We start from the raw sequence: 24,700 nt of genomic DNA, 5'->3' as shown, positions 1-24,700 counted from the left end.
TCTGAAGCCTCTCAGCCCCACTCACCTCACAGAGTGTTTGTTGTGGGGGAGGAAGGGAAAGGAGAATATTGGCCGCTTTGAGACTCCTTCGGGTAGTGATAAAGCGGGATATCAAGTCCAAACTCCTCTTCTTATACCAGAACAAACTTGGTTAGTCTATAAGGTGCTACTGGACAATTCTTTACTTTGTTTCTTTTTAAGTCTAGCTCCTGTCCCTGCCCTGTGCTGCAGCACCTGTCTGATTCTGCCTCTTCACTATCCCTCGAGCTCCTTGCCTCCAGTATTTCCCAGCTCATCCCCTCCTCTGGGGTGGTGGCCGGTTTCCCACCACCAGGAGCCAAATCCTCTCCCTCTGCACTTTCCATGGAGGGGGGGGTGGACTCTTGGTCAGACTGCTTCCCCAACTGCTCCTCATCCAGCCAGTCCCTGACAGGGGAGCTGGTCCGAAAGAGGCAGTGGGAGGCGGCAAGCCGGACTCCTTCCCCACTTCTGTCACCTTCCTTGTGCTAGTTTCCTACCCCCCCCCCACGCTCCCTTCAATCTAGGGCCGGCCCAAGACATGTTGCCACCTGAAGCAAAACAGAAAATGGCGCTCTGCTGCCACCTGAGGCGACTGGAGGCAGAACACGAAAACCCCTGTGTGCTGAAAAGGGAGAGAATATGATGCTGGAGAGGAGGTGGCCCCGCTCTTCCCAGGTCACACAACAGGAGGCAGCAAGTGGCGCACTTCTGGGGGGGCCCAGATCCGCTACCCCTCTCAGCTTATCTCCGGCCTGCCGCCTGAGGCGACTGCCTCACCAAGCCTAATGGGTGAGCCGGCCCTGCTTCCGTCATGCCTCCTGTTCCTTTTTTCCACTGTCTACTAATCCAGCTGCTTGCTCTGGTCAAGAGGAGCATTTCTCAATGGTTTGAAGGGGGAGGGAGGGACTTCTCTGCTTCCTTTGTAGTGTAGTGGTCAAGAGCGGTAGTCTCGTAGTCTGGGGAACCGGGTTCGCGTCCCCACTCCTCCACATGCAGCTGCTGGGTGACCTTGGGCTAGTCATACTTCTCTGAAGTCTCTCAGCCCGACTCACCTCACAGAGTGTTTGTTGTGGGGGAGGAAGGGAAAGGAGAATGTTAGCCGCTTTGAGACTCCTTAGGGTAGTGATAAAGCGGGGTATCAAATCCAAACTCTTCTTCTTTTTCTCTTTTTCCTCTTCTTTCTGAGCCCCTTAATGGCCAGCAGCCATCTCTCTTCAGCAGGTGAGCAAGCCAAATCTCCCCTTGCCCACCTTCCATGGAGTTCTGTAGGCCGGGATCACAAACCCAACACCGGTATGGGGGCAGCTCAAATGCCTGCCAAAAATACAACCAGCCAGGCAGAGATAAGTGGCAAGCTGGCCCCTGTTGTGTTTGGGTATCCCTCCTGCTCATTCTGCTGTGTGAAGCTCCAGACTACAGGGCCCTACGGCCAGCCCTGATGGTGCCACAGTTCTGAGTCTCCCCATAGCTATTTCAGCACCTGTGGAGGCCGCAGAGAAGCTTGCAACTGGCTCTGTGCTTGCTGCAGGCTCTTCCTCGGCCTCTGCTGCCCATACAAGGGTCTCGCGGCCCATCGCGTTCTTCAAGAAAGAGGAAGGGCTGTAGGACCAGCGGTTAGAGTACATGCTTTGCATGCAGAAGCTCCCAGCTAAAACCCTTAGCACCTCTGCCTGTGTGGTAAGGTAAGAATTTGCTTCCACACCGCTCCGTTTGTGATGCAGGTGAGGGACCACCTTTCAAATAAAAAATGGGACCCAGGAAATTAATTCCAAGTCCAGCATCCAGGGGGGCCCGGCGTTTATTATTATAGATACAGCGGTACCTCGGGTTACATACGCTTCAGGTTACAGACTCTGCTAACGCAGAAATAGTACCTCAGGTTAAGAACCTTGCTTCAGGATGAGAACAGAAATCGCGCGGCGGCAGCGGGAGGCCCCATTAGCTAAAGTGGTACCTCAGGTTAAGAACAGTTTCAGGTTAAGAACGGACCTCCAGAACGAATTAAGTACGTAACCAGAGGTACCACTGTATTGCCATAGGGCAGAGCTCAACTTAACATGGTTGTTCTAGCCGAACCACCACCTAAGAAGAAGTTTGGCGCAAGGAGCATCAGAACAAGGGTTTCATAGGCGGCACACGAAAAGCCACAAAACATCTAAAAATTCTTGAAACGAAAACATCCTTCTACATACATCAGGAAAGGTTACAGGACATCAGAACTAAAACACACATGGCTCCATATCGGTATCTTCACCCCTGCAGTCACCTTGGAGTGACCCAAATGTGCCCAGGCCATGGGTCTCAAATGTCCTCCTCTCACAGTTTCTCTTGCAACCAGGCCTTTGTTGGGCTGTTGGCATTATTTCCCTTATCTCGCTTCCCTTCTCCTTTTTCCTAGGAAGTTTTAATGAGAAGTTTGGATTTACACTCTGGTGCGAGCTAGAACACCCTTAATGACGATTTGTAACACTTTCAGGGTTAGATAGAAGTGGAATGCAGTATAGGAAGGCGGCTTGCGAGTCACAAAATACACGTAGGAATCATTTGTGGAAAGGTTAAATGCAATTAATACTGAAATATTATTAAAGTAAACAAAACACTACCCCCTGGGTCTCTTATTCTTACATCATTGGGAAGGACCTCCCCTTGCCAGAGACCCTTTAGAAGTACTGCCATTTATTTATTTTTATTTATACGGAGCCTGCTCTTCATCCAAAAAGGCTCCTTTCTTTGTTTGCTTTACAAACAAAGAAAAAGTCAATCCTGACCCCGCAGGCTTACAATCTTAAAAAAAAAGAAAGCATGACACACGAGGAAAGGGTGACAGGGAGGGAAGAGGAAAATCAAAATCAAAGCTCAGGCTTTGATTTCTAAACAATTGTTCCCATCATGACCACCTGGCATGGTACAGGCGAATCAACCTTTCCACAGCCAAAAGAGCTACATTTCAGGACGTTCTTCCAAATGTTTTGTCAAAATCTCTCTTTGTTCTTATTTGAATCTGTTGGTTTGGGTGCTATCCCCTACAGCAGAAATGGAGGAGCCTTTGCCCCTCCCTATGTTGCTGGATTACAGATCCCATCGTCCCTGACTGTTGGCCATGCTTTCTGGAAACATCTGGAGGCCAAAGGTTCTCCATATCTGCTGTAGAGCAACAGAAAATAAATTGGCTCCATCGTCATCCTGAAATCATTTAAGACTTGCAGGTTTGTCTCCTGTAGTCACTTCATTGTTACTGGGAAAATGCCTCACAGGAACAAGGAAGTGGTTAACTGGGAACTGGGATCCAGTGCAGAACTGCGGGAGGCAGTGGAAGACAGCAGTGCCTGGAGCGCTCTGGTCCATGGGGTCACGAAGAGTCGGACACGACTAGACTAAACGACTAAAGAACATCTCTGCCATCGATCTCACTGGCCATGTTCAACGCTGACACAATCACATTGGCTCTTCTTGACTCTCGGCAGCAGAGCGTGGACAGTTTTGCTTGTGGATTAGCAATAAATTGACTTTTTTAAAACAGTCAAAAGGGTTCTACATAGAACAAATCCCTTCTAGGCCTTTGGAAGAACCAAAGACATGGGGAAAAAATCACAGATTAAGTACATATTGGGTGGTGCAGTGGTGCTTTTTAAAAATTAAACCCAGTAGCCAATAGAATATAATTAGGTAGTTTTGTTTTTTGTTTTGTTTTGTTTTGTTTTGTTTTTTGTAAGTCTACTCACTTAGCCCAGAAGACCTCCCTAAAAGCCACTGATGGAAAGCCCTTCAAGAGCTTTTGTGGTTTCTGACATTGTTCTTCTGGCTGTAGACAAAATATTTTAGTTGGCTTACCAAGATAGTTTATTCTCAAGCAATATTTAATACCTCTGCCCAGTGGTTCAGAGGGAAAGCAATTGTCAGCACAGCTGCGATAGCATCACCCTTGGTGCCTGGCTTAAGATTGACCTTGTGGACAAATCTGATGGACAGGAGGGAGGAAGGAAGGAAGGAAGGAAGGAGAGAGAGAGAGAGAGAGAGAGAGAGAGAGAGAGAGAGAAATCTACATGCCTTTTGGGAGCATGCTAATCACAAGACACCTCCAGACAAGTTTGTTTTTTTGTGGGTATAGTTTGCAACATGACATTGACGCAATAATAGAGCATGAAATGGAAAAATTATACTGGACCTTCCACACATCGTTCCATGTTATCAATTGTTCTGCAATGCTTCCCAATGTTATGACACAATTGCCGTCTGGAGGGGCATTCTTATGCTGGGGTGGAACCAAAACAAGTTGCAGGATTTCAGCAGAGAGCTACAGGATATAGAATCCTATAACTGTAGAGTTGGAAGAGACCTTGAGGGCCATCTAGTCCAACCCCTTGCAAATCAGAAACTTCCAGCTACCCCGTACGGGGATTGAACCTGCAACCTTGGCATTATAAAGAAAGCACTCTATATCCACCCAAAAAAAAGCCTTTTCCAGGTGCAAAGTGCGATCATGTATAACAAGCACAAATCACTGTAAGGGCACAATATAAAGGATGTCTTCCGGGGCCGAGATAGTAGATCTGTTGAAAGCAATGGACTTAAAAAATAATTAAGTGGGTTTACTCAGAGTAGGACTCAGTTTACCTTCATGTGGGTCTGGTAGCTCACTGGCAGGACTGGTGACCTAAAACTGGAGCGCCTTCTCTGTCATCACAGACAGAGCCCTGGGTTCAAATTGCACGTTTATGCAACAAGCTTAATCTTCCTCACAGGGTAGTGAGGCTGAAAGGCAAGGCTGGTGAATTGGGTTTGTTGCTTTCTTGGAGGAAGGTTGGTTATTAAACCTTTTTAAATGATAGACATGAGATGTATAAGCCTGTAGAAAGAGTAAATAAGTCCCCCCCCCCCTTGGTGTGAAAAGCTGGACTCAGCCCAGTGAAATTGGCAGGGGATGTGGCTTCAGGGAACGAAAAATGGAGCCCTCCTTCACACGACACTAAACTTCCCTGGAATTGAATTCTGTAAGGTGCTATGAGGGCTGCTGCTTAGATGCCTTTGAACAGTTCCTGTTGGCTGGGGCTGAGGGGAGAAGTTGCCAAAATTATCTGGAGGGCACCACGTTGGGGAAGGCTGATAGACAACATGGAAGAGAGCTCTCTTGAGAGGCTATTGGCTGGCAATACCTAAGAGTGGAGCCTCCTTTCCCAGAGGCTTCTGCATGCTAAAAGGTTGGGGGTCCACCAAGTCCCCAATGGGGAGCGGCCATCTTTTCTCCTCACGCCTTTCCTTACACCTTCCTCACAAGTTTTCCAGAAGCAGCGATCTTGGGGTAGCAAAGCAACCCGAGTTACGTACAATTTCGGGGTAACAATACAACTGGTTTGAAGAACAGGTGGGAACAAAAAAGGATCGGCCTTTCTTGCAGCCCATCGTTTGAGTGTTTATAAAGAAATAAAAATGTTTTGCTCAAGATGGTGTGCTTCATCTTTTTTTTCCCCCTTTCGTGATGGTTTGTTTTGTGTTTCCGATGTTATTTCAGCCTCATGGTTAACCTGAGACCCTTTGGGGGCCGGTGAGCTTTCTCTGGTCCACCAAGTCTTTTTCCCAAATGGTCTAGGAACATCATGGCCCTCCCAAAGGGGCAGGAAACATCATGGCCCTCCAGATTTCATTAGGCCCCCAACTCCCCTCAGCCCCAGCTAATGTGGCCGAAGGGCGGCCATGATTGTGGTTGCAGTTCAGCAACCTCTGGAGGATGCCTGTCAGCTGTCTGAGAATGGGAGTATACAGTCATACCTCAGGTTACAGACGCTTCAGGTTGCGTTTATTCCAGGTTACGGACTGCCAAAACCCGGAAGATGCGCCGCGGTGGGTTGCGAAGGCTGGAGGTTGCGAACATGCATCCCGCGTGGATCACGTTCGCAACCCGAGCGTCCACTGTATATACACACAGTCATACCTGCGGGTTGCGCGTTTTCAGGTTGCAGACCGTGCCGAATCCGGAAGTACCAGAATGGGTTACTTCCAGGTTTTGGCACTCACGCATGCGTAGAAACGCAAATGACATCACGCGCATGCGCAGAAGCGCTGAATCATGTCACGTGCATGCGGCGCTGCGGGTTGTGAATGCTGCGGGTTCCGAACATGCCTCCCGCAAGGATCATGTTCGCAACCCGAGGTATAACTGTATATATAAGGCATCAAAAAAGAGGGGGAAAACAGAGAGCATTTGTTTTTAAAAAAATTATTTCCACAAACACTTTTCTAGCTTCCCCCCACTGTGCAAACACTAATAGTTGAGCGAAATCTCCCTTTTGTGCAATGCGACAGCTGATACCAAGCACATGACAAAACCTGTATGGGGTGGCGGTGGGGAGAGTAAACCTTTTACCAAAGTGCATCTGTTGGGAGCCAGCCGGCACCAAATCACACAGGGTAAGCCAAAACTGAATTAGGATGAACAAGGTCTGCTCTGGAGCACCCGGCCCTATGAGCACAGCAACTCTTCTTGGCAAGTCTGTGAGGCAGTTGAGGTGCAAAACTCTGTTGACTAGCTATATATAGACTGCAGATGGGGACACACTTCTGGCAGCATGTAACTGTGGCTCTCAAAAGCTTGGGCTGGCTGTTTGGATGCTACTGGGCTCAGTTCAAGATCCACATAATAATTTAAAAGGCCCTTAGCAGCTTGGGGCCAGGATAACTCGAAAGACTGCCTAATCCTTGATATTCCTGCCTGGTCTCCGAGATCTGCAGGGGAGTCTCCCTTAGTGGTTCTCCCCGGCCCAGATGTACAGCTCACATCCCCTAAATTTGTGGGTCCAATTCTGTGGCACACCCTCCCAGCTGAGTTTAGGAAGACCCCTCTCTCCCTGTTGAAATTTCAGGTGTTTGACGAAGGCCTTTCTGTTTGAGCAGGAATGTTAAGTTTCCTCCCATGATTTTCTGATTTATTGTAATTGGTGCTGTCGATTGTATGCTTTGGAATGTGAAATTTGGGGCTTCCCTCGGGCTTGATCCAGTAGTTGCAGTTGGTGCTGAATGCTGCAGCACAGTTGCTGACAGGGCGGGGGCATTGTCAGCGTATACTCAGAGATCTGGGCTTGTTGCTGATTTGCTACTGGGCCAAGTTCAAAGTGCTACTATTAGTATACAAATAAATACCTTTTAGAAACCCTATCCAGATTCGTAGAACAAGGATGTGTATTTTAACTTGCTTTTTAGTTTCTCACTGATTCTTTTTTTTTTAATGTAATGTTTTAAATAGTTGTGTTTAACTTTATTCTTTCCATAAACCTCTTTAAGGTTTTTTGCAATCAACGGTGTATAAATTTATGATATGAATAAATAAAATTAATTTGGATGTATACCACTTAGAAACTTTGGCAATTAAGCAATATATAAACCCAGTCAGATGGGCGGCATATAAATAATAAAAAGTTTTATTATTATTGTTATTGTTTCCCTTTCATTGCTTGTCCGATTATAACCAGTAATGGCTGATTGCCTTAAGTAAAGGACCCTGCTTAAATCTTACAGTGGCAACAGAAACAAGCAGGAAAAGGCAGGACAAGGATTTGATGAGTGTGTTGGACCGTTCTGAGGAGGGCTGCAATGAATGGTGAGAGCCTCCCCCTGCTTCTGATCAGGATCCTGACTCTTCCCAGGAGCAGGAGGACAGTATAGATTTGGAGTGGTGGTTCGCAGAGGGACTCAGTTTACAAGGCAGAAGCTGGGACATACTGGATGGGGAACAGCTAGGAGGAGAAACACTGGAAGAGAGAGGGTTAACAGATTCACAGTCTCTGGACATCATTCACCCTCCTTCTCCAAAGTCACGGAGAGCTCAGAAGGTGGCAGCACAGAAAGCACAGTGGTTGTGAGATCAGGTTACAAGACGCTGTAGTGACGTGGGTGACTAGGGAGGAAGTGGGTGGAATCCTTAATTGGGAGCACCGTCATTCCTAGGAAATGGATTCTTTGTTCTCTCGCTGTGATCATTAAAGTTTCTAACTGGTGAGAAGACTCCTTTTCCTTTGTTCTGCTTATCTACTGCCAAAGGTGAAGCAGTTCCTGTGCAAGTGCTACAGATATGGCACATTACTCTAAACCAGTGGTTCTCAACCTGTGGGTCCCCAGATGTTGTTGGACTACAACTCCCATCATCCCTGAGCTCTGGCCTTGCTAGCTAGGGGTGATGGGAGTTGTAGTTCAACAACATCTGGAGACCTACAGGTTGAGAAAGGCTGCTCTAAACCCATATGGAAAAGAAACAAGTTTATTGCTACCCAACAGCCCGACCACTAAAGAAGCCCCCCTCCTGAATGAGTCCTCTCGTGGATAACCAGGTGCGGTCGCTGGCTGAAGCTTTTCCGACAGTTTGTGCACGCGTATGGCTTCTCTCCCGTGTGGGTCCTCTTGTGCGTAATGAGGAACGAGCTGCGGGTGAAGCTTTTCCCGCACTCGGGGCATTTGTAGGGCCTCTCCCCTGTGTGGGTCCTTTCGTGCGCGGCGAGGGCCGAGAGCTGCTTGTAGCTTTTCTCGCAGTCCACACATTTGTAGGGCCTCTCGCCCGTGTGGGTCCTCTTGTGCTTGACAAGGATGGACCTCTCGTTGAAGCTCTTCCCGCAGTCTGAGCATCTGTAGGGCCTTTCCCCCGTGTGGGTCCTCTCGTGGACGATGAGGGTGGATCGCTGAATGAAGCTCTTCTTGCAGCGGGAGCATCGGTAGGGTCTCTCTCCCGTATGCGTCCTCTTGTGCACTGTCAGCGTCGACTTGTGTTTAAAGTTTTTCTCACAGACGGGGCATTTATACTGCTTCTCTCCTGGCCAGGGGTTCTCAAGTGCCAGAAGGCTGGGCTGAAATAATTTGTCCCCTCCTGGATAACTCATCTGTTGGCTCTCAGGGGCTGTCCTGTGCTGATCCAGACAGCACAAAATGTGTTGTTTGCCCCAAACGCCACACAATTCCAGTTCCCCAGAATTCTCCGGCCGACTCGTCTGCCACTCCGCAGGCTTCTCATCACCTCCTGGAGCAAGAAAAGCATCTTAACATCAGTTTGGCTCATCCCCCAGGAAGAATAAATAAGAAAATCTCAAAAAGGGAGAAGCTGCAGTAAAGGGCAACCCAAATGATGAGCAGGCTCGTGAAACTCTCCTAAGAGGAAATGTTAAAAAGTTGGTGGCTTTATAGTTGTGAAGTTCTCCCTATTGGCAGTTACGCAAACTGCAGCGTGACGATAGCCTTACCTTTTTATGTATATAGGAAGAAAGGTCTATAAAATTTTGCATGGTGTGAAGAAAGTGGTTAGGGAGAAGTTTTTCCCCTCATGCTAAAGTGTAGATGCCTTAAATAATAAATAACAACACACAAAGCATTACCTGACAGAGTGGCATCTGCTTCATCTTCTTGTTTGACCGCGTCGAAGAGCGTCCCTTCCCAAGCCTGTGACAGAGCTGTCTCTGTGTTCGGAAACTCATCAGCCTCCTCTTTGAACGGCATCTGAGTAAACAGAAATCAGGGTCAACTGGGAGTGATTATGGCCTAGCGCTACTGTTTGGCAGAGTGAGAAGGCCTGCCTTTATTTACTGCCTGGGCTGTGAAGCTTACCAATAAGTCTTGAGCAAGTTCATATCTTAACAGACCAAGCACCAGGACAACCTTCTCGTCAAGCGGTACAAAACTCTTCAAGCAGTCCAATAATGAGATGAGAACTTTATAATCAACCCTGAAGCTCACTGGATTGCTTTGGCTAAGTCACCAAATCTACTAGTGGCATTTATAACCCATATTCTTTCTGAGTTGTGCAGGAACAGTGGTAGGGAACCTTTTTTTGGCATGGAAGGCCAGATTATTATTATTTATTAAATTTATCTACTGACCTTCATCCAAGGATCACGGGGTGGTTTACAGTATAAAAACACAAAAATACATAATATGACGACAAACAAAAGAATACCGCCCCCAACACACAGTTTATAAGGCCTATATTGTTTATTTAGCCAGAGGCCTGGGTGAAGAGGAATGTTTTTGCCTGCCACACATTTGTCCCCACCCTTCTGGAAGTGATGTCATCATGATATCAGGTGATGGACAGGTGGGCTGCTGCCCCACCCACCCATCAAAGTTCCTTGCACAGCTGGTGGCCAGACACATGCGAACCGCAGCACAAGGCCTTATGCTCAGCGACAGGAAAGCACTGAGCATAGGGAGGACAAAGGCTTCAAAAAACACAGGAACTTGGTCCACCGGAAACTTGGTTGTGTAATCAATCCATCAGGCTTCAACTCGGCACCCATCAGTTGACAGGTGATGACTTGACCCCTGCTTTCTGTAGGGAGCAGCTGCATGCATGATCAGATTCCCACAGAGAATTCAGCAGATCCAGCCACAGCTCTACCTGCCTCTACCTGAAGTCATCTATGATGTCTTGGGTGACATGAGGTGGCTGTAGTTTGGTGAAAACAGTCTTACAGGCCAAATAGGGACGAATTTTGGGCCACACTTTACTGGGGTAGTGTCAGGCTTCAAGGAATTGGCTTGCTCCGCGCCTTGGCAGTAGATTAGCAGAACTGAAGGAATGGGTTTCCAAAACTTAAAACCTGACTGAGCAGTCAGTCTGAAACGGGCCCCAAAATCCGCATTTTTCCTTCTCCAAGGGAGCATTTCTAAAATGCTTTAACTTGAGCTGTTGAGCAAATGCACAACAGGAACCCAGCTGTATAAACAAAGTGCTCTCCCTTATCTGTCCATGAAGGCTGGTAATGACGGATGGCCTTGTCCATTCCAAAGTGGAGCAGGGATGGCACATCTGGGTCTTATCTTACATCCTGACCACACTCTGATGCACAGACTTAGTCTGGGAATGGCGCCAGGAGGGCTCTTAGAGTTGGTGACCTTCTTACCCCAAGATAAGGAATACAGGAACAGGAACACCCTTATATGGTCAAGAGTACAGGAAGAGGAACACCCTTTTATGGTTAAGAGTACCGGAGCAGGAACATCTGTGATGTCAACTTGCGTGTATAAGCTGACGTGGTTGGATTCCTGGGGAAGGGGGGAGAGGGTGCCTGGAGGATATATATACTGCATGAAATTTCTCATTTCTTTGGACTTGCTGTGAACTGACTACACAAGTGCCTTCTGCTATCCAGAGAGCAGAATAAACTCTTTCTTTGAACCAACCTCGGTGTCGGTTGACTTCCTTTCTCCCTCCCGGGAGCAACGCAGACCCCACCAGTCGGTAAAGTCTAATAAGGCTACAGAACAAAGTTAGAATTCTTTAATAATCACAGCAAGGGATGATGAACGTCTCCCTCGTAAGAGTGGTGGTGCTTCCAATTAAGGCTACACACACACCAATCCCTCTCAATCTATGTCACCCCTACGTCTGGTAACCTGAGCTTGTGCTTTCTGTTTTTCAACGTTCTCAGCTAAGAATAAGCTGTTAGATGGGCAAGTGACAGGACACCTGTCACGCTGACTCCATTTCTGGGACGCTTTGGAACAGCTCCTTTCCTCCATGGCTTTTCTCCATGGCCCAGGCTCTCTGCTCTATGGAACTGCCAGCGTCAAAGCCTCTCACCTCCTCCTCCTCCTCCAGCCTCCTCAGCAGGAAATCCTTGGCCAGGGACACAGCCCGTAAGCAGGTCTCCGGCCCACCTTCTACAACCCGGGTCCGGACTTCACAGGGCAGGATGGCCAGGAACTGCTCCAGGATCACCAGCTCCAGGATCTGCTCCTTTGTGTGCCTCTCAGGCTTCAGCCACCGGTGGCAAAGATCTCTAAGCTGGCTGCATGCCTCTCGGGGGCCTTTGGCCTCCTGGTAGCAGAACTGCCTGAAGGACTGGCACTGTGCTTCCAGAGCCCCAACCTCCTCTGGGAGCTCCTCCTTCAGCATCTTGCAGCCTGCCTTGTTTTGGGCCAACTGACTATTGTTGGCAACCTGTTGGGTTGGTCTCTCCCCTCCAAGCTGCTGACCAGGTTCAGCCACCCTCCTGGCACCATAAATGGGTGAGGTTCCCGATTGCCTGGACTCCACTGCCTTCAGGAAACGACACCATTGGGCTTCCCAGTGCTGTTGCGGTCCTTCCTTTGCTTCCCCTTTTGCCTCCTCTGAATTATTTGTTCTCTCCAAATCCCCCAGGCTCTCCGCCCAGGCGGCAGGAGGGCACTTTGCTCCAAGAGCTGCAGCGTCCGATTCTTCCCTCTTCTTTCCCTTTTCTAGCACAGCTCGGAGGTGGAGACCCAGGGCTGCTATTTCCCCAGCCTCGGTGGCCATGTTGTCTTTTCAGGTCATGTGGTCGTGAGGTCAGTGCTCGGGGCTGAGCAAAACAAGAAAAACTGGAATTAAGTCATGAGAAGTCCCTTACCGAGATAGATAGATAGATAGATAGATAGATAGATAGATAGATAGATAAATAAATGTGTTAAGAGTTCCCAAAGGAGGAGTAGGGTGGGAGCACGTAGAGGAATTTGATCCAGGTTGCATTTAAAAGCAAACGGGACCTAATCTGCCCTTTCTGAAATGACATGAGAACCAAACCACACCTCTCTTTGGAAACGTTTTCTGAATTTTGCACTGCTGTTCTCCAGCCATGCATACAAAACATTTGCTTAAATACATCTATTAGAGAAAAGAACATGTTAAAAAACATTGCATTAAGGAGAAATGTTTATAGCGGGCAGATTTGCATACAAACATGCGAGGAACGATTCACAGTGAGGGGAAAGGACAGATTTGCCCAGTCCAGCTTCTGAGAAGACATGCACAGGACTGTGCTGTTGATTTTGTTTCTAAAAATTCAAATAATGGACTGCAAGGGAAGTGCAAGCTGTCAGTCACATTTGATTAACACAATCCAAAGTTTGTAAGCTAGTAATAAACCATGGCTTATGAATATGGTTTGTGGTTAACAAATTATGGTTATACCGCTGGTGGCCTGTGTGTTCAGACATTCAAATAAACCATGGTTTAGTGCAACATACAAACCACTGAAGGCTATTCTCCTCAGAGAGCTGCTGCTAACAGAGTCCCCTGTGATGAGAAATTGACTGTTAGATTACCGTACTCTAAGAATTGTAGTTCTGTGAGGGGGAAATTGTGTCTTCAAACAACTCTCAGCACCCTTAACTACAACTCCCATGATGCTTTGGTGGGAAGCCATGGTTTTAAATATATAGTGCAGATGGGTCCTGTATCTGGACTTTAATGAGCATTTGTTCTAATTTGTTCATGGGACAGTTATTTGACAATCAGTCTTTGTCCTGCATTCATCCTTACTTTGCTAGAGAGCACTCATTCATTTATACGATGTTTTTCAATACATTTCCTTGTCATTCTCCTAACCACAAAAAATCCTCTCTTTTATAAAGTAGATTTGTTGCTTGAGAGAAACAGAGCCCTTTCATCCACTTTCAAATGTGCAAACCTAAAGTTCTGATGTGCATTTAAATCCCTCCTGCAAATCAGCAGCAGGCTGGTTGCCAACCACACATTCAAAGCCACACACACACCCCATCACAGGACCACTGGGAACTGTAGTTTGCCCCTTGTGGTGCTGCAATTCCCAGCACCCTAAACGAACGATAATTCCCTGGATTCCTTGAGGGAAGCCAACTGCACCATAAATTTAACACACGTAATTTCAGACCCCTCCCCAAAATAGCATGGAAACTGTAGCCCCACACACAGCTACAATTCCCAGCACTCTGAACAAACTACAGCTCCCAGGATTCTTGGGGTGGGTGTGGGGAAATGCACTTTAAATGGCGCGATCTGGAGGCACCTAAAGGGCAAACACACAGGCATGAGACTCACTGGTCAGTTTTACTGACACAGCCGCACTGCTGCCAAGGAAATCATTTTGTGACATTTTAGTGGGTGCAAATGAAAGCACTGCCTTGGCTGCAGATACCCACCCTGCCCACTATCCTGCCATCCCGGGGGACCAGCCCAGCTACCTGGATTTCCCGGGGGGCACTCAGTGTGGACCAGTCATCTGACTCAGTCTAAGTAAGGAAGGGGGGATCTCCATGTATCTGGGCAAGAGTGGAGGGTGGGGGCAAAGGGAGGTCTTTAAACCCCCTACCTTGATATTTCCCCCCCTCCCCTGGTGCCCCCACTCCCTAAAAGCTCCCTTACCCTCTAAACTCACCTGATCCCCCTCCCACTGCTAGTGAAAAAAATATCTCCCACTTGAATCCACACCTGGGGAATTCAAAGGGCAGGTCACGTGAGGAGGCAAAGTAGGAAGTAAATTCCAAGCCGCCCTCTTTTCTCTTTCCAGGAATAAGGCATCCAGGCCTGTCTAGGAACCGACTCGGTCATCTTAACTCTTAAAAGACCGAGGCTGTGGCCAAAACCATACACTGAAAAGCACATTTCACATTATGCAAAGAAGCACCTCTGTGGGGAGGGGAGACTAGATGGCCGGTTTACCAGACTGCCCCTCCAATTTGATCATTTTGCTTTTTAAAGGAACTCACAACAGGAACAGTCTGCTTCAGCTTCCCGGGGGCGTGGCGCGCGTCCTGGGGGCATGGCGCCCACCGGGTCGCACTGCCGGGACGATGTGCTCCCTCCGCACTCCCCTTTCTCCGCCAGTGCTTAACAACCAGATAGATTGACATGTCTGAGCTCTTTGTTCCCTCCTCCCTCGGGGGCTGAGGAAATGCACACATCAAACGTATCTACTTATTTATTTCATCGAGAACCTACAAAGCAACACTAGACGTTGTGCTATATCCAGATTAAAAGGGGAGTGGGTTGCCTGCCTCTCAGGCTCACAATCTAAAAACAGGCCACATTTTTAAGATGACATTTTGGAAAGATTCTTAACAGTCAGCCTAATATTTATCAGGCATTCTGATGTTATCGTGTTTGTTTTGCTGTGTTAAGTCTTTTTTGGGGTGGGAATATATGAGAAATGCAAGAATTTGGAAGAAACCTATTAAAAGGGCTTATAAAACCTGCTCCTCAAAACCACTAACTTGCCAAGAGGCTAGTTAGCTTGTGTTTTCATGGTGGCTGAATAAAAGAGGGGTTGTAGCCTGTTAGCAGGCAAGTAATACAGTGGTACCTCGGGTTACAGACGCTTCAGGTTACAGACTCCACTAACCCAGAAATAGTACCTTGGGTTAAGAACTTTGCTTCAGGATGAGAACAGAAATCGTGCTCCGGCAGCACAGCAGCAGCAGGAGGCCCCATTAGCTAAAGTGGTGCTTCAGGTTAAGAACAGTTTCAGGTTAAGAACAGACCTCTGGAACAAATTAAGTACTGTATTTTTCGCTCTATAGGGCGCACCGGACCATAGGGCGCACCTAGATATTAGGGGGGGAAATAAAGAAATCCCCCCCCCCAGCCCCAAAAAGCAAAGAAGCCAAGACAGCGAGCGGGATCCTTGGCTTCGTTTTTAGTCGCAGGGCTGGGGCGGGGGAAGCCTGAGCTTCCCCCAGCCCCCAGAACGGGTCCGGGAGCGGCGGCGAGGTTGCGCGCTCCGAAGGCTTGCGGATAGCTTCCTGAAGCCTGGAGAGCGAGGGGTCGATGTGCACTGACCCCTCTCACTCTCGAGGCTTCAGCGAAAGCCTGCATTCGCTCCATGTCCTGTAGAGCGAAAAATACGGTACTTAACCCGAGGTACCACTGTAAAAGACAAAGAGCCTTTTTCCAAACAGACTGGCATCTAAGCAGCCCACCTTTCTGCAAACCCATTCACACACATGGAATTCCTGGCTACCAAGGCCCACCAGGAAAGTGGTCAAAGTACAAGGCTGAGCTATGTTAGGCACACCTCACTGCTTATTCATACAGGGCCTCAAATGAGGCCACCCAAAAACATGGTAGTGGAAGGTTAACTAAGGTGTGGTTTAGTGTTATGAATCAAACAAACCATGGTTACAGTCAGCTTGCAAATCAAGATCAGAAACCGTGGCTTGAAATTGATTTGTAAACCATGGTTTGTGCTACGACCCCCAACAGGGAGAGTTTCAGCAAGCCGAAAATGGCAGCAAACAAGCAATTCTGAAGGATGGTTTGGATTGTAAACCATGGTTTGGCACAAACGTGAGGCAGTGAGAAAGGGATTCAGCTGACAAGTGCCCCCAAACAGAAGCCTGTGTAAGGACTTCAAATAGCACAATGGGGCTCCCCCTTCTCCCCCAGAACTGGTTTGGGGGACAAAGAAGAAGGATCATTCAGTCTGGCAAGCTGAAATGCTTGCGCTGATGGAACAGTAAGACCTAAATTCCTTTCCAGAAGCTTCTGTTCATTTTCTGCAAGGAAATCCTTGCACACCATGCTTTTTTAAAGTACCATACACCTTCTTTGCCTTTTTAAAAGACACCTTTTGGTTTCAAATCCAGCACTGATATAACAGGGAGGTAGGATTGCCATCCAAGTGCAGAGCACCCTTAGGCACACACAACATCACAAAAGGAGGTTCTTCAGGTCCTCCTGGCCAAAGGTTGCTTGCCAGAGTGAATATTGCCATGAGCTGATTTCTCTTAGGGCCATTCAACACAACGGTTTCTGCATTATTAAAAAAAAAAAAACATGTCCTTGGGTCAGTAGCTCAGGCTGACTTATCTCCAATTCCCTTCCTGACTTCCCGATGCAGGAAAACCAGAGTCTTTTTACACACTAACCACCAAACTGTGGTTAGCAGGAAACAGGAAACCTACTTAAACGGTGGTTTGTCCAAAGCAGGAAGTGAGAAAGCAGGAATCTAGTTAGACGGCTATGTTGTACATCCACAGCCGGGGGCAGTATATTCTTCTGAACACCAGTTGCTCTGAATCACGGAGGCTAGTGGTGTTGCGCTTGCAGGCTTCCCATTGGCGGACCTTGTTGGCCATTGTGAGAACAGGATGCTGGACTAGATGGGCCCCATCCAGCAGGACTGTTCTGGATCCAAGCTCACAAGGTGGCAGCGCTCAGCACCAAAGATGGCCACGTCAAGGGTTGTATCCAAGGCTGGTCCCATTGACAGTAGACCTACTGAACTAATGGACACAGCTAATGATCTAGGTTCATTAAGGAAATTTTTAATGTCTGATGCTGTATTGATGCTGTATTGTTTTTAATATTCAGTTGGAAGCTGCCCAGAGTGGCTAGGGAAACCCAGCCAGATGGGCGGGGTATAAATAATAAACTATTATTATTATTATTATCATTAGTTTCTCTACACAGAACTCCACAGATTACATCAGTGTTTCCTACTGTGGTCTATACTGCCCCCTGGGGGTTGCTGGAATGATGCAGAGGTGCAATTGGGGACCATGAATAAAAACAGAGGGGCTGTGGAAGCATAGGGAAAGAAGAAAATTTTGAAAAACTGTTCATACACATTTCATCTGTTGTGTAATGATGCTTACTGCCACGTTGGGCACCATTGCAGGACGGTGACAACCCCTCCCCTGGATCCGGTGGTCATGAGGGGCTTTCCCAGGTGTCGGTGACCCCTTTTTGGCTTCACCCAGGCCCAAGAAATGGATCACAGCTTGCCTGCCTATTTGGCCAATGGCAAGTGAGCTACGGTGTCAGCCCGGCTCCTGGGGCGGATCGGACGGAGCCCGCAGGCTTCACTCTGGTCCGCCCTCCCATGAGTTTTTAATCCCGGGTCCTAGTCCATCTCTTCATCCAGTTTTCACTGCATCTTTCTGTCTGTTTGTTTAAATTAGAAGATAGATTTCCGGTGCAGGACGGCGCTGAGTATATTTTTTCCCCTGAAAAGCGGGAGATAGGCCAAATAAGTTTGGGAACCTCTGGGATATGTCCAACGGATTTGGCATCTGAACCAGCCCATTACTGAAACCCAGTGGGTCACCACTAAATGTGCATTTAACCGAGACCTATAACCAATCTTAGGTCTCTCTGGTAAGCCTTACTTTCCTGATTACCTGTAGAACACACTTGTTTACTTAATTCACACATTACATTTTCCCGATGTACAAAAGAAGCCATCAAATACTTTAAAAGGTGTGTGTGGGAGGAAGCTTGTTAAGCAGCCCTCCGTAAGGCTTCTTCTATGCAAAACCTTCATGTTAAAAAAACCAACACCCAATTCCACAATATATACAGTCATACCTCGGGTTAAATATGCTTCGGGTTGAGCTTTTTCAGTTTACGGTCCGCGGCGACCCAGAAGTAACGGAGCGCGTTACTTCCGGGTTTTCCTGCTCGTGCATGCGCAGATGCTCAAAACGATGTCGTGCGCATGCGCGGAAGCGGCGAAACACGACCCATGCACGCTCAGATGCGTGTTACGTTCTACTCAGGATACGAACGGGGCTCCGGAACGGATCCCGTTCGCATCCAGAGGTACCATTGTACAGTTATGAACTCCGAAGAGCATACGGAATCGGGCAAAAGGGCAGCTTCACAACCAGTCAGCGCACTGGAAGGCCTTCTCACGGGTGTGCAGTTTCTGGTGGGTCATGAGGATGTCCCTGCGGCCGAAGCTCTTCCCGCACACCAGGCATTTGAAAGGCTTCTCCCCGGTGTGGGCCCTCTCATGGATGACCAGGCAAGTCCTCTGGCTGAAGCTCTTCCCGCACTCGGAGCACTTGTAGGGCTTCTCGCCCGTGTGGGTCCTGCGGTGGGTGACGAGGAACTGCTTCCTGCTGAAGCTCCTGCCACAGTCGGGGCAGATGTAGGGCTTCTCTCCCGTGTGGGTCCTCTCGTGCTTGATCAGGTCTGACTTGGAGATGAAGCCCTTGCCGCAGTGCGAGCAGATATAGGGCTTCTCCCCCGTGTGGATCCTCTCGTGCTTGATGATGTACGACTTGCGGCTGAAGCTCTTCCCGCAGTACGAGCAGGAGTAGGGCCTCTCCCCGGTGTGCGAGCGCTGGTGCTCTATCAGCTCCGACCGCCACACAAAGCCCTTCCCGCATTCCGGGCACTTTTTCAGGCGCTCGTCTTCGATCCGCGGCTGCACAGCCACTCCTCCCTTGGCTGGCTGGTAGCCCTGTGGCCCGCAAACCAGTTTGTCCCTCCTGTTCTCCGGGTGGCTTCCCGGCAGGCTCTCGGAGGCTTCCCCTGGATCGGGACTGTTCCACTCGGCAATCCCCAAAAGCACCTCGTGAGGCCTTGGATCTGTGGAACGGTCTGGGTCGTCCTCCCCGCACACTCTCTCGGAAGCTGCCGGAAAGAAGGAAATCAAAACACAAGTCATTCTGCCAATGAATTACAGTGGTACCTCTGGATACGAATGGGATCCGTTCCGGAGCCCCGTTCACATCCTGAAGTAAACGTAAGACGCACCTGTGCATGTGCGGATCGTGCTTCGGCGCTTCCGCACATGCGCGTGACGTCATTTTCAGCGTCTGCGCATGCATGAGCGGCAAAACCCAGAATAATAATAATAATAATAATAAATTTTATTTATATCCCGCCCTCCCCAGCCGAAGCCGGGCTCAGGGTGGCTAACAACAATCAAATAATCAAACAATCAAATAATCCAACATTCTAAAAACATTTCATTATAAAAATTAATTAAAATCAAATTAATGGCAACCGTTAAGCAAAATTCTGTGCAGGTTGCCGGAGGAGGGAGTCATGCTGGGCCCTGACCAAAGGCCTGGTGGAACAACTCTGTCTTGCAGGCCTTGCGGAAAGATGTCAGGTCCCGCAGGGCCCTAGTCTCTTGTGACAGAGCGTTCCACCAGATTGGAGCCACAGCCGAGAAAGCCCTGGCTCTAGTTGAGGCCAGCCTAACCTCTCTGAGGCCTGGGACCTTCAGGATGTTTTTATTTGCAGACCGTAGGTTCCTCTGTGGGGCATACCAGGAGAGGCGGTCCCATACATGCTCCGTTACTTCCGGGTCGCCGCGGAGCACAACCCGAAAATATTCATCCCGAAGCTACTTCAACTTGAGGTATGACTGTATTAGTCTATGTGGAAATGGCTCAACTAACAAATAGGTTAAGAGGTAACGCCAAACAATTATTTTCTCAAAAATGGGAAATGTTTAAGAGAGACTTACAAAAAACAACAACAGTGACATATTATCTATTGCTTGTGTACATAAAATATTAAGAAATATAGGAAAATCGGTATGCTAGGTTGTAAGAAAGTATTAGAAATTATATTAAACGTAAGGTAATAATTATAGGCACATTCAAAATCACAAATGTCAACTATATCGGGAAATGATGGGAAGTATATATTTATTTTACTTCAGTTTGTTGTTGTTTTGTTTTGTTTTGTTTTGTTTTGTTTTATGTACCATTATATGATTATAGCTTAGCTGATATCTAAGTGGAATTAGATGGTCAAATTAACATTCTAAGTTAAACTAATTTAAGAATATATATATATATATATATATATATATATATATATATAGACACACACACACACACACACACAGTGGTATCTCGCAAGACGAATGCCTCGCAAGACGAAAAACTCGCAAGATGAAAGAGTTTTTGGTTTTTTGAGTTGCTTCGCGAGACGAATTTCCCTATGGGCTTGCTTTGCAAGACGGAAACGTCTTGCAAGTTTGTTTCCTTTTTCTTAAAACTGTTACAGTAATACAGGGTGCATTGCTTGAAGAGGTGCAGTTGCGACTTGATTTCGAGGAGCAACTCATAGCACGCGGTGTGGTAGCCTTTTTTGAGGTTTTTGAAGATTTTTTGAAAAAATGGAAACCGTGCTTCGCAAGACGAAAAAACTCGCAGAACGAATTAATTTCGTCTTGTGAGGCACCACTGTATATTAGTATGTATGTGTATGTGTGAAGTTAAATCTGTAATGACATTAATGAATTTCAATAAAGAATTTTTTCATCCAAAAAACAAAACAAAGTACACACTGCCTGTTGAGGCATCTGACTGGCTACTGTGAGGTAAAAGGTAAAGGTAAAGGTAAAAGGTAAAGGACCACTGGAAAGTTAAAATTCCAGTCAAAGATGACTATGAGGTACAACGCTCATCTCTCTTTCAGGCCGAGGGAGCCGGCGTTTGTCCACAGACAGCTTTCTGGGTCATGTGGCCAGCAGGACTAAACTGCTTCTGGCGCAATGGGACACCGTGACGGAAACCACCGCGCACGGAAACGCTATTTACCTTCCCGCCGCAGCAGTACCTAATTATCTACTTGCGCTGGTGTGCTTTTGAGCTGCTAGGTTGGCAGGAGCTGGGACAGAGCAACGGGAGCTTACCCCATCGCAGGGATTTGAACCGGAGTATTTTTGGGTTATTGTTTCTGTTTTGATTTTATATACTGTGATCTTTTTATGTGAACCACCCTGAGACCTCCGGATATAGGGCAGTATATAAATTCTAATAATAATAATAATAATAATAATAATAATAATAATAATAAACACCACATACAGATAAATAAAATGAGAGAGCATTGCAAGGCTGTATAATTTAGAATTGCTCAAGCAAGGCAACATCTCACTCATATCACCACTGCCTGACCTCACACCTCTTTAAAACACCAATACATGAGTCACTCACACTCTAAACACCATAGAAAGAGGAGTCCTCACCCAACAAGGCTGTGTCTCTGTCGTCGTCCTCCTCCTCCTCCTGCTTCATCTCCCCTAAGATGACCCTCCGCCAGGTGTCTGAGGAAGCGTCTTCAGCGGTGGGGAAATGAGCAGCCTCCTCTTTGAACGGGCCCAACATCTGAAACAAGAGCACAGGACGTTGAAAGGAGGCGAGGCTGGTTGCTGGCAAATTCAAGGGGCTGGTTTGAGTGAGCCCTATAAACCTTGGGACCTGGATACCTGAAAAATCACCTCTCCCTTTAGAGACCCAACCAGTCACTGCACCACCTGCAGATACAAACTTATTTTATTTATTCGTTGCATTTTAATCCCACCTGTTTTCCTCAAACTGATAGAATCTGGCTTCATCACGATGATCCAAAATGCGGCAGCTAGACTGGTGACTGGGAGCGGCCGCCGAGACCACATAACACCAGTCCTGAAAGACCTACATTGGCTCCCAGTACGTTTCTGAGCAAATTCAAAGTGTTGGTGTTGACCTTTAAAGCACTAAACGGCCTCGGCCCAGTATATCTGAAGGAGCGTCTCCACCCCCATCGTTCAGCCTGGACACTGAGGTCCAGTGCCGAGGGCCTTCTGGCGGTTCCCTCCCTGCGAGAAGCGAACCAGGGAAAGGGCCTTCTCGGTGGTGGCACCCGCCCTGTGGAACGCCATTCCATTAGATGTGAAGGAAATAAACAACTATCTGACTTTTAGGAGACATCTTAGGGCAGCCCTGTTTAGGGAAGTTTTTAATGTTTGATGTTTTATTGTGTTTTTAATATTTTGTTGGGAGCCACCCAGAGTGGCTGGGTGTAAATTATTATTATTATTATTATTATTATTATTATTATTATTATTTATACCCCACCCATCTGGCTGGGCTTCCCTAGCCACTCTGGGCGGTTTCCAACAAAATCTAAAAATATAGTAATGCATCAAACATTAAAAGCTTCCCTAAACAGGTCTGCCTTCAGATGTCTTCTAAAAGTCTGGTAGTTGTTGTTCTCTTTGACATCTGGTGGGAGGGCGTTCCACAGGGCGGGTGCCACTACCGATAAGGCCCTCCGCCTGGTTCCCTGCAACATGGCTTCTCGCAGGGAGGGAACTGCCAGAAGACCCTCAGTGCTGGACCTCAGTGTCCGGGTAGAACAATGGGGGTGGAGACACTCCAGATATACTGGACCGAGGCCGTTTATTATTCTTATTATTCTTACTATTCTTATTCAGAAGTGTTACCACTTCCAACTGTGGAGACAGAGCAGAACCACCATGCTAGTAGCCATCGATGGTCCACTTCATGCATTAGTGCAAGACAGTGTGCTTCTGAGTATCACTTGTTGGAGGCTTCAGGTGGGGAGAGATGCTGTCGCAAGCAGGTCTTGCTCAGGGGCTTCCCACTGGAGCATCTGTTTGGCCACTGTGGGAAACAAGATGGTGGGCTAGAAGGAGCCCCTTTGGCCTGACCTCTTCCTGGGTCCTTCCTAACATCCTCACCAGCTCTTCCTGCCTCTCGTCCTTTTGCTGCCGCAGCAGGAAGTCCTCCACCAGGGCCACCGCCTGGGAACAGTTCTCCGGCTCCACATCCCTGACCCAGTTCTGCACCTCCGCTGGCAGGACAGCCAGGAACTGCTCCAGCACCACCAGCTCCAGGATCTGCTCCTTGGTGTGCCTCTCGGGCTTCAGCCACAGGTTGCACAGCTCCCAGAGCCGGTTGCACACCTCCCTTGGCCCCTCGTTCTCCTGGTAGCCGAACTGCCGGAAGTGCTGTCGCTGCGCCTCTGAGCTGGCTGGCTCTTCCTCTAGAACCTCCTCCTTCACCTTCAAGCAGCTGACTTTGTCGCTGCCCCACAAGCCACTCTCTGCCAGCTGGGTTTCTTTACAGAGGTCCGGCAGGAGGCGGGCCATCCTCTCGCTCCCCTCCGAGATGCTGACTGGGGCGACGGCTGTGCTGTTGAAGGGAGAAAAGAAAAATTGGAGCTGGAAATCTTCTTTGGCTGAAGGCTACCTGCCAGAGTAGGGGGAGCCTTGCATTAAGGCACCAGCCTGGTAGCCACAGAGTCATAGAATCGTGGGATTGTAGAGTCAAAAGGGACCTAGAGGGTCATCCAGTCCAACCCGCTGCTCTGCGGGAATATTTTTCCTGAACCCACGACCTTGGGATCAAGAGACTCATGCTCTGTTGACTGAGCTATCTATTGGGCAGTGTGGAGGAGTTGTGGAAGTTTCTGCCTGAACTCTATGGAACGCAAATTGGAGTAGGATCAAGTGCAACACAAGAAACAAAAGAAGCAATAAAAATATAACTAAAAATCGTCAGGACGTCAGGGCATTACATTTGCTACAAAAAGCAGAAAAATAATTGAGGTGGTCCTCCATGAGCAATATTCAAGTGGTCCACTGGGTGGTAGGGGGTGGGAAGTTTGGAAACCACTGGTGTAATAAACAGACTATACCTATGTCTACAGGAAAGATGCTCTTGTGGATCCAGATTGCCACCCCCTCATTCTGCACAAAGACTCGCTCTCTGCTCCACTTGAAGTGTGTATCATCCAAAAAAAAAAACAACAAAAAAAATCGAAGGGCTCCTCGTTTTTCTGCCGCTCTCCCCTACCTGGCAGGCAGATTTCCAACCAAGGATGTTTTCCCAGCCTTCCCTCTCCTCCCCAGCCCCACAGCAGGGAAAAGCTTCCCCAGTTGCACTTCTGCCTGCCATGGAGCCCATTCGAGGCCCAGCACACCCTCCCTTCCCCTCCGCCCTTCCCACTTGCCTGGTTCTTTCGCAGCCACCGGAAAAGTCCTTCCGAGCCCTGATTATCTGCGCGTGGGAAAATTCAAAGGCCACTTTCCCATGGGAAGCGGAACAGGAAGTGGCATTTGATTGTTTTTGTTTCCCCCTTTCCTGCCGCAGAGGAGCTTCCGGTCTCTCTAGGAGGCGGTATTCCCTCACCTTAACCCTTTGCGGAGCAAAAGAGTCTTAATGCAGATTGTGACAAAGCTCGCTGACATGGGGGCCCTTCAGATGTTGCTGAACTACAACTCCCATCGCCCCTGGCTGGGGATGGCGGGAGCTGCACTCTGTTAATGTCTGGAGGACATGACATTTGAGACTAACACTGGGTTGGGAAACCTGTGGACATTGCTGGACTCAAGATTGCGCACATATCATACATTTTGAGTACATCTTCTTCCCCACCAAAGGGTGGCTGGTG

At 48.1% G+C, this 24,700-nt stretch overlaps 3 protein-coding genes across 6 annotated transcripts in view; all 3 read right to left on the bottom strand.

Moving 5' to 3' along the window:
* Nucleotides 1–123: 123 nt before the first annotated feature.
* Nucleotides 124–14,327, bottom strand: LOC308469728 (uncharacterized protein). Of its 3 annotated transcripts, none has more exons than XM_080992607.1 (4): nucleotides 14,201–14,327; nucleotides 11,576–12,314; nucleotides 9,372–9,492; nucleotides 124–9,019 (listed from the first exon to the last, which is right to left on the bottom strand). In XM_080992607.1, exons 2-4 carry the CDS (start codon nucleotides 12,269–12,271, stop codon nucleotides 8,295–8,297), a joined length of 1,542 nt encoding a protein of 513 aa, XP_080848733.1. In that variant the 5' UTR covers nucleotides 12,272–12,314; nucleotides 14,201–14,327; the 3' UTR covers nucleotides 124–8,294. The 3 variants fall into 3 exon arrangements, with proteins under 3 accessions (XP_080848733.1, XP_080848731.1, XP_080848732.1); XM_080992605.1 differs by having other exon boundaries at nucleotides 14,148–14,326; XM_080992606.1 differs by lacking the exon at nucleotides 14,201–14,327 and having other exon boundaries at nucleotides 11,576–14,041.
* Nucleotides 14,328–14,674: 347 nt separating this feature from the next.
* LOC308469869 (zinc finger and SCAN domain-containing protein 16-like) lies at nucleotides 14,675–24,672 on the bottom strand. 2 transcript variants are annotated; one of them, XR_013982150.1, is made up of 5 exons: nucleotides 24,260–24,672; nucleotides 22,986–23,439; nucleotides 21,489–21,627; nucleotides 15,578–19,129; nucleotides 14,675–15,517 (listed from the first exon to the last, which is right to left on the bottom strand). XR_013982150.1 is itself a non-coding variant. In XM_080992921.1 (4 exons), exons 2-4 carry the CDS (start codon nucleotides 23,394–23,396, stop codon nucleotides 18,369–18,371), a joined length of 1,311 nt encoding a protein of 436 aa, XP_080849047.1. In that variant the 5' UTR covers nucleotides 23,397–23,439; nucleotides 24,260–24,672; the 3' UTR covers nucleotides 14,675–18,368. The 2 variants fall into 2 exon arrangements, 1 of the variants encoding a protein (XP_080849047.1); XM_080992921.1 differs by having other exon boundaries at nucleotides 14,675–19,129.
* The window catches only part of LOC308469610 (uncharacterized protein), a 59,394-nt gene continuing 49,368 nt past the window's right edge, over nucleotides 14,675–24,700 (bottom strand). Inside the window, exon 5 of the transcript XR_013982122.1 lies at nucleotides 14,675–15,280. The gene's annotated coding sequence lies outside the window, so the exon portion shown is untranslated. The remainder of the gene's footprint in view (nucleotides 15,281–24,700) is intronic.

This window comes from Podarcis pityusensis (genome assembly GCF_964106645.2).
Source record: "Podarcis pityusensis genome assembly, chromosome: 2".
NCBI lineage: Eukaryota > Metazoa > Chordata > Lepidosauria > Squamata > Lacertidae > Podarcis > Podarcis pityusensis.
Note: the sequence above shows the minus strand (reverse complement) of the source record. Positions and strands in the feature narration are given on the sequence as shown.

Bases quoted from the DNA above. Each gene is read 5' to 3' on its own strand.
- LOC308469728 (XM_080992607.1), bottom strand. From the start codon at position 12,271: ATGGCCACCGAGGCTGGGGAAATAGCAGCCCTGGGTCTCCACCTCCGA. The intron at 9,493-11,575 runs GTGAGAGGCTTT...CTGTTTACTCAG, and splicing joins GGCTGGAGGAGGAGGAGGAG to ATGCCGTTCAAAGAGGAGGC. The intron at 9,020-9,371 runs GTAATGCTTTGT...TTCTTGCTCCAG, and splicing joins AGCAGATGCCACTCTGTCAG to GAGGTGATGAGAAGCCTGCG.
- LOC308469869 (XM_080992921.1), bottom strand. From the start codon at position 23,396: ATGGCCCGCCTCCTGCCGGACCTCTGTAAAGAAACCCAGCTGGCAGAG. The intron at 21,628-22,985 runs GTGAGGATGTTA...CTCTTGTTTCAG, and splicing joins ACGAGAGGCAGGAAGAGCTG to ATGTTGGGCCCGTTCAAAGA. The intron at 19,130-21,488 runs GTGAGGACTCCT...TCTTTCCGGCAG, and splicing joins CAGAGACACAGCCTTGTTGG to CTTCCGAGAGAGTGTGCGGG.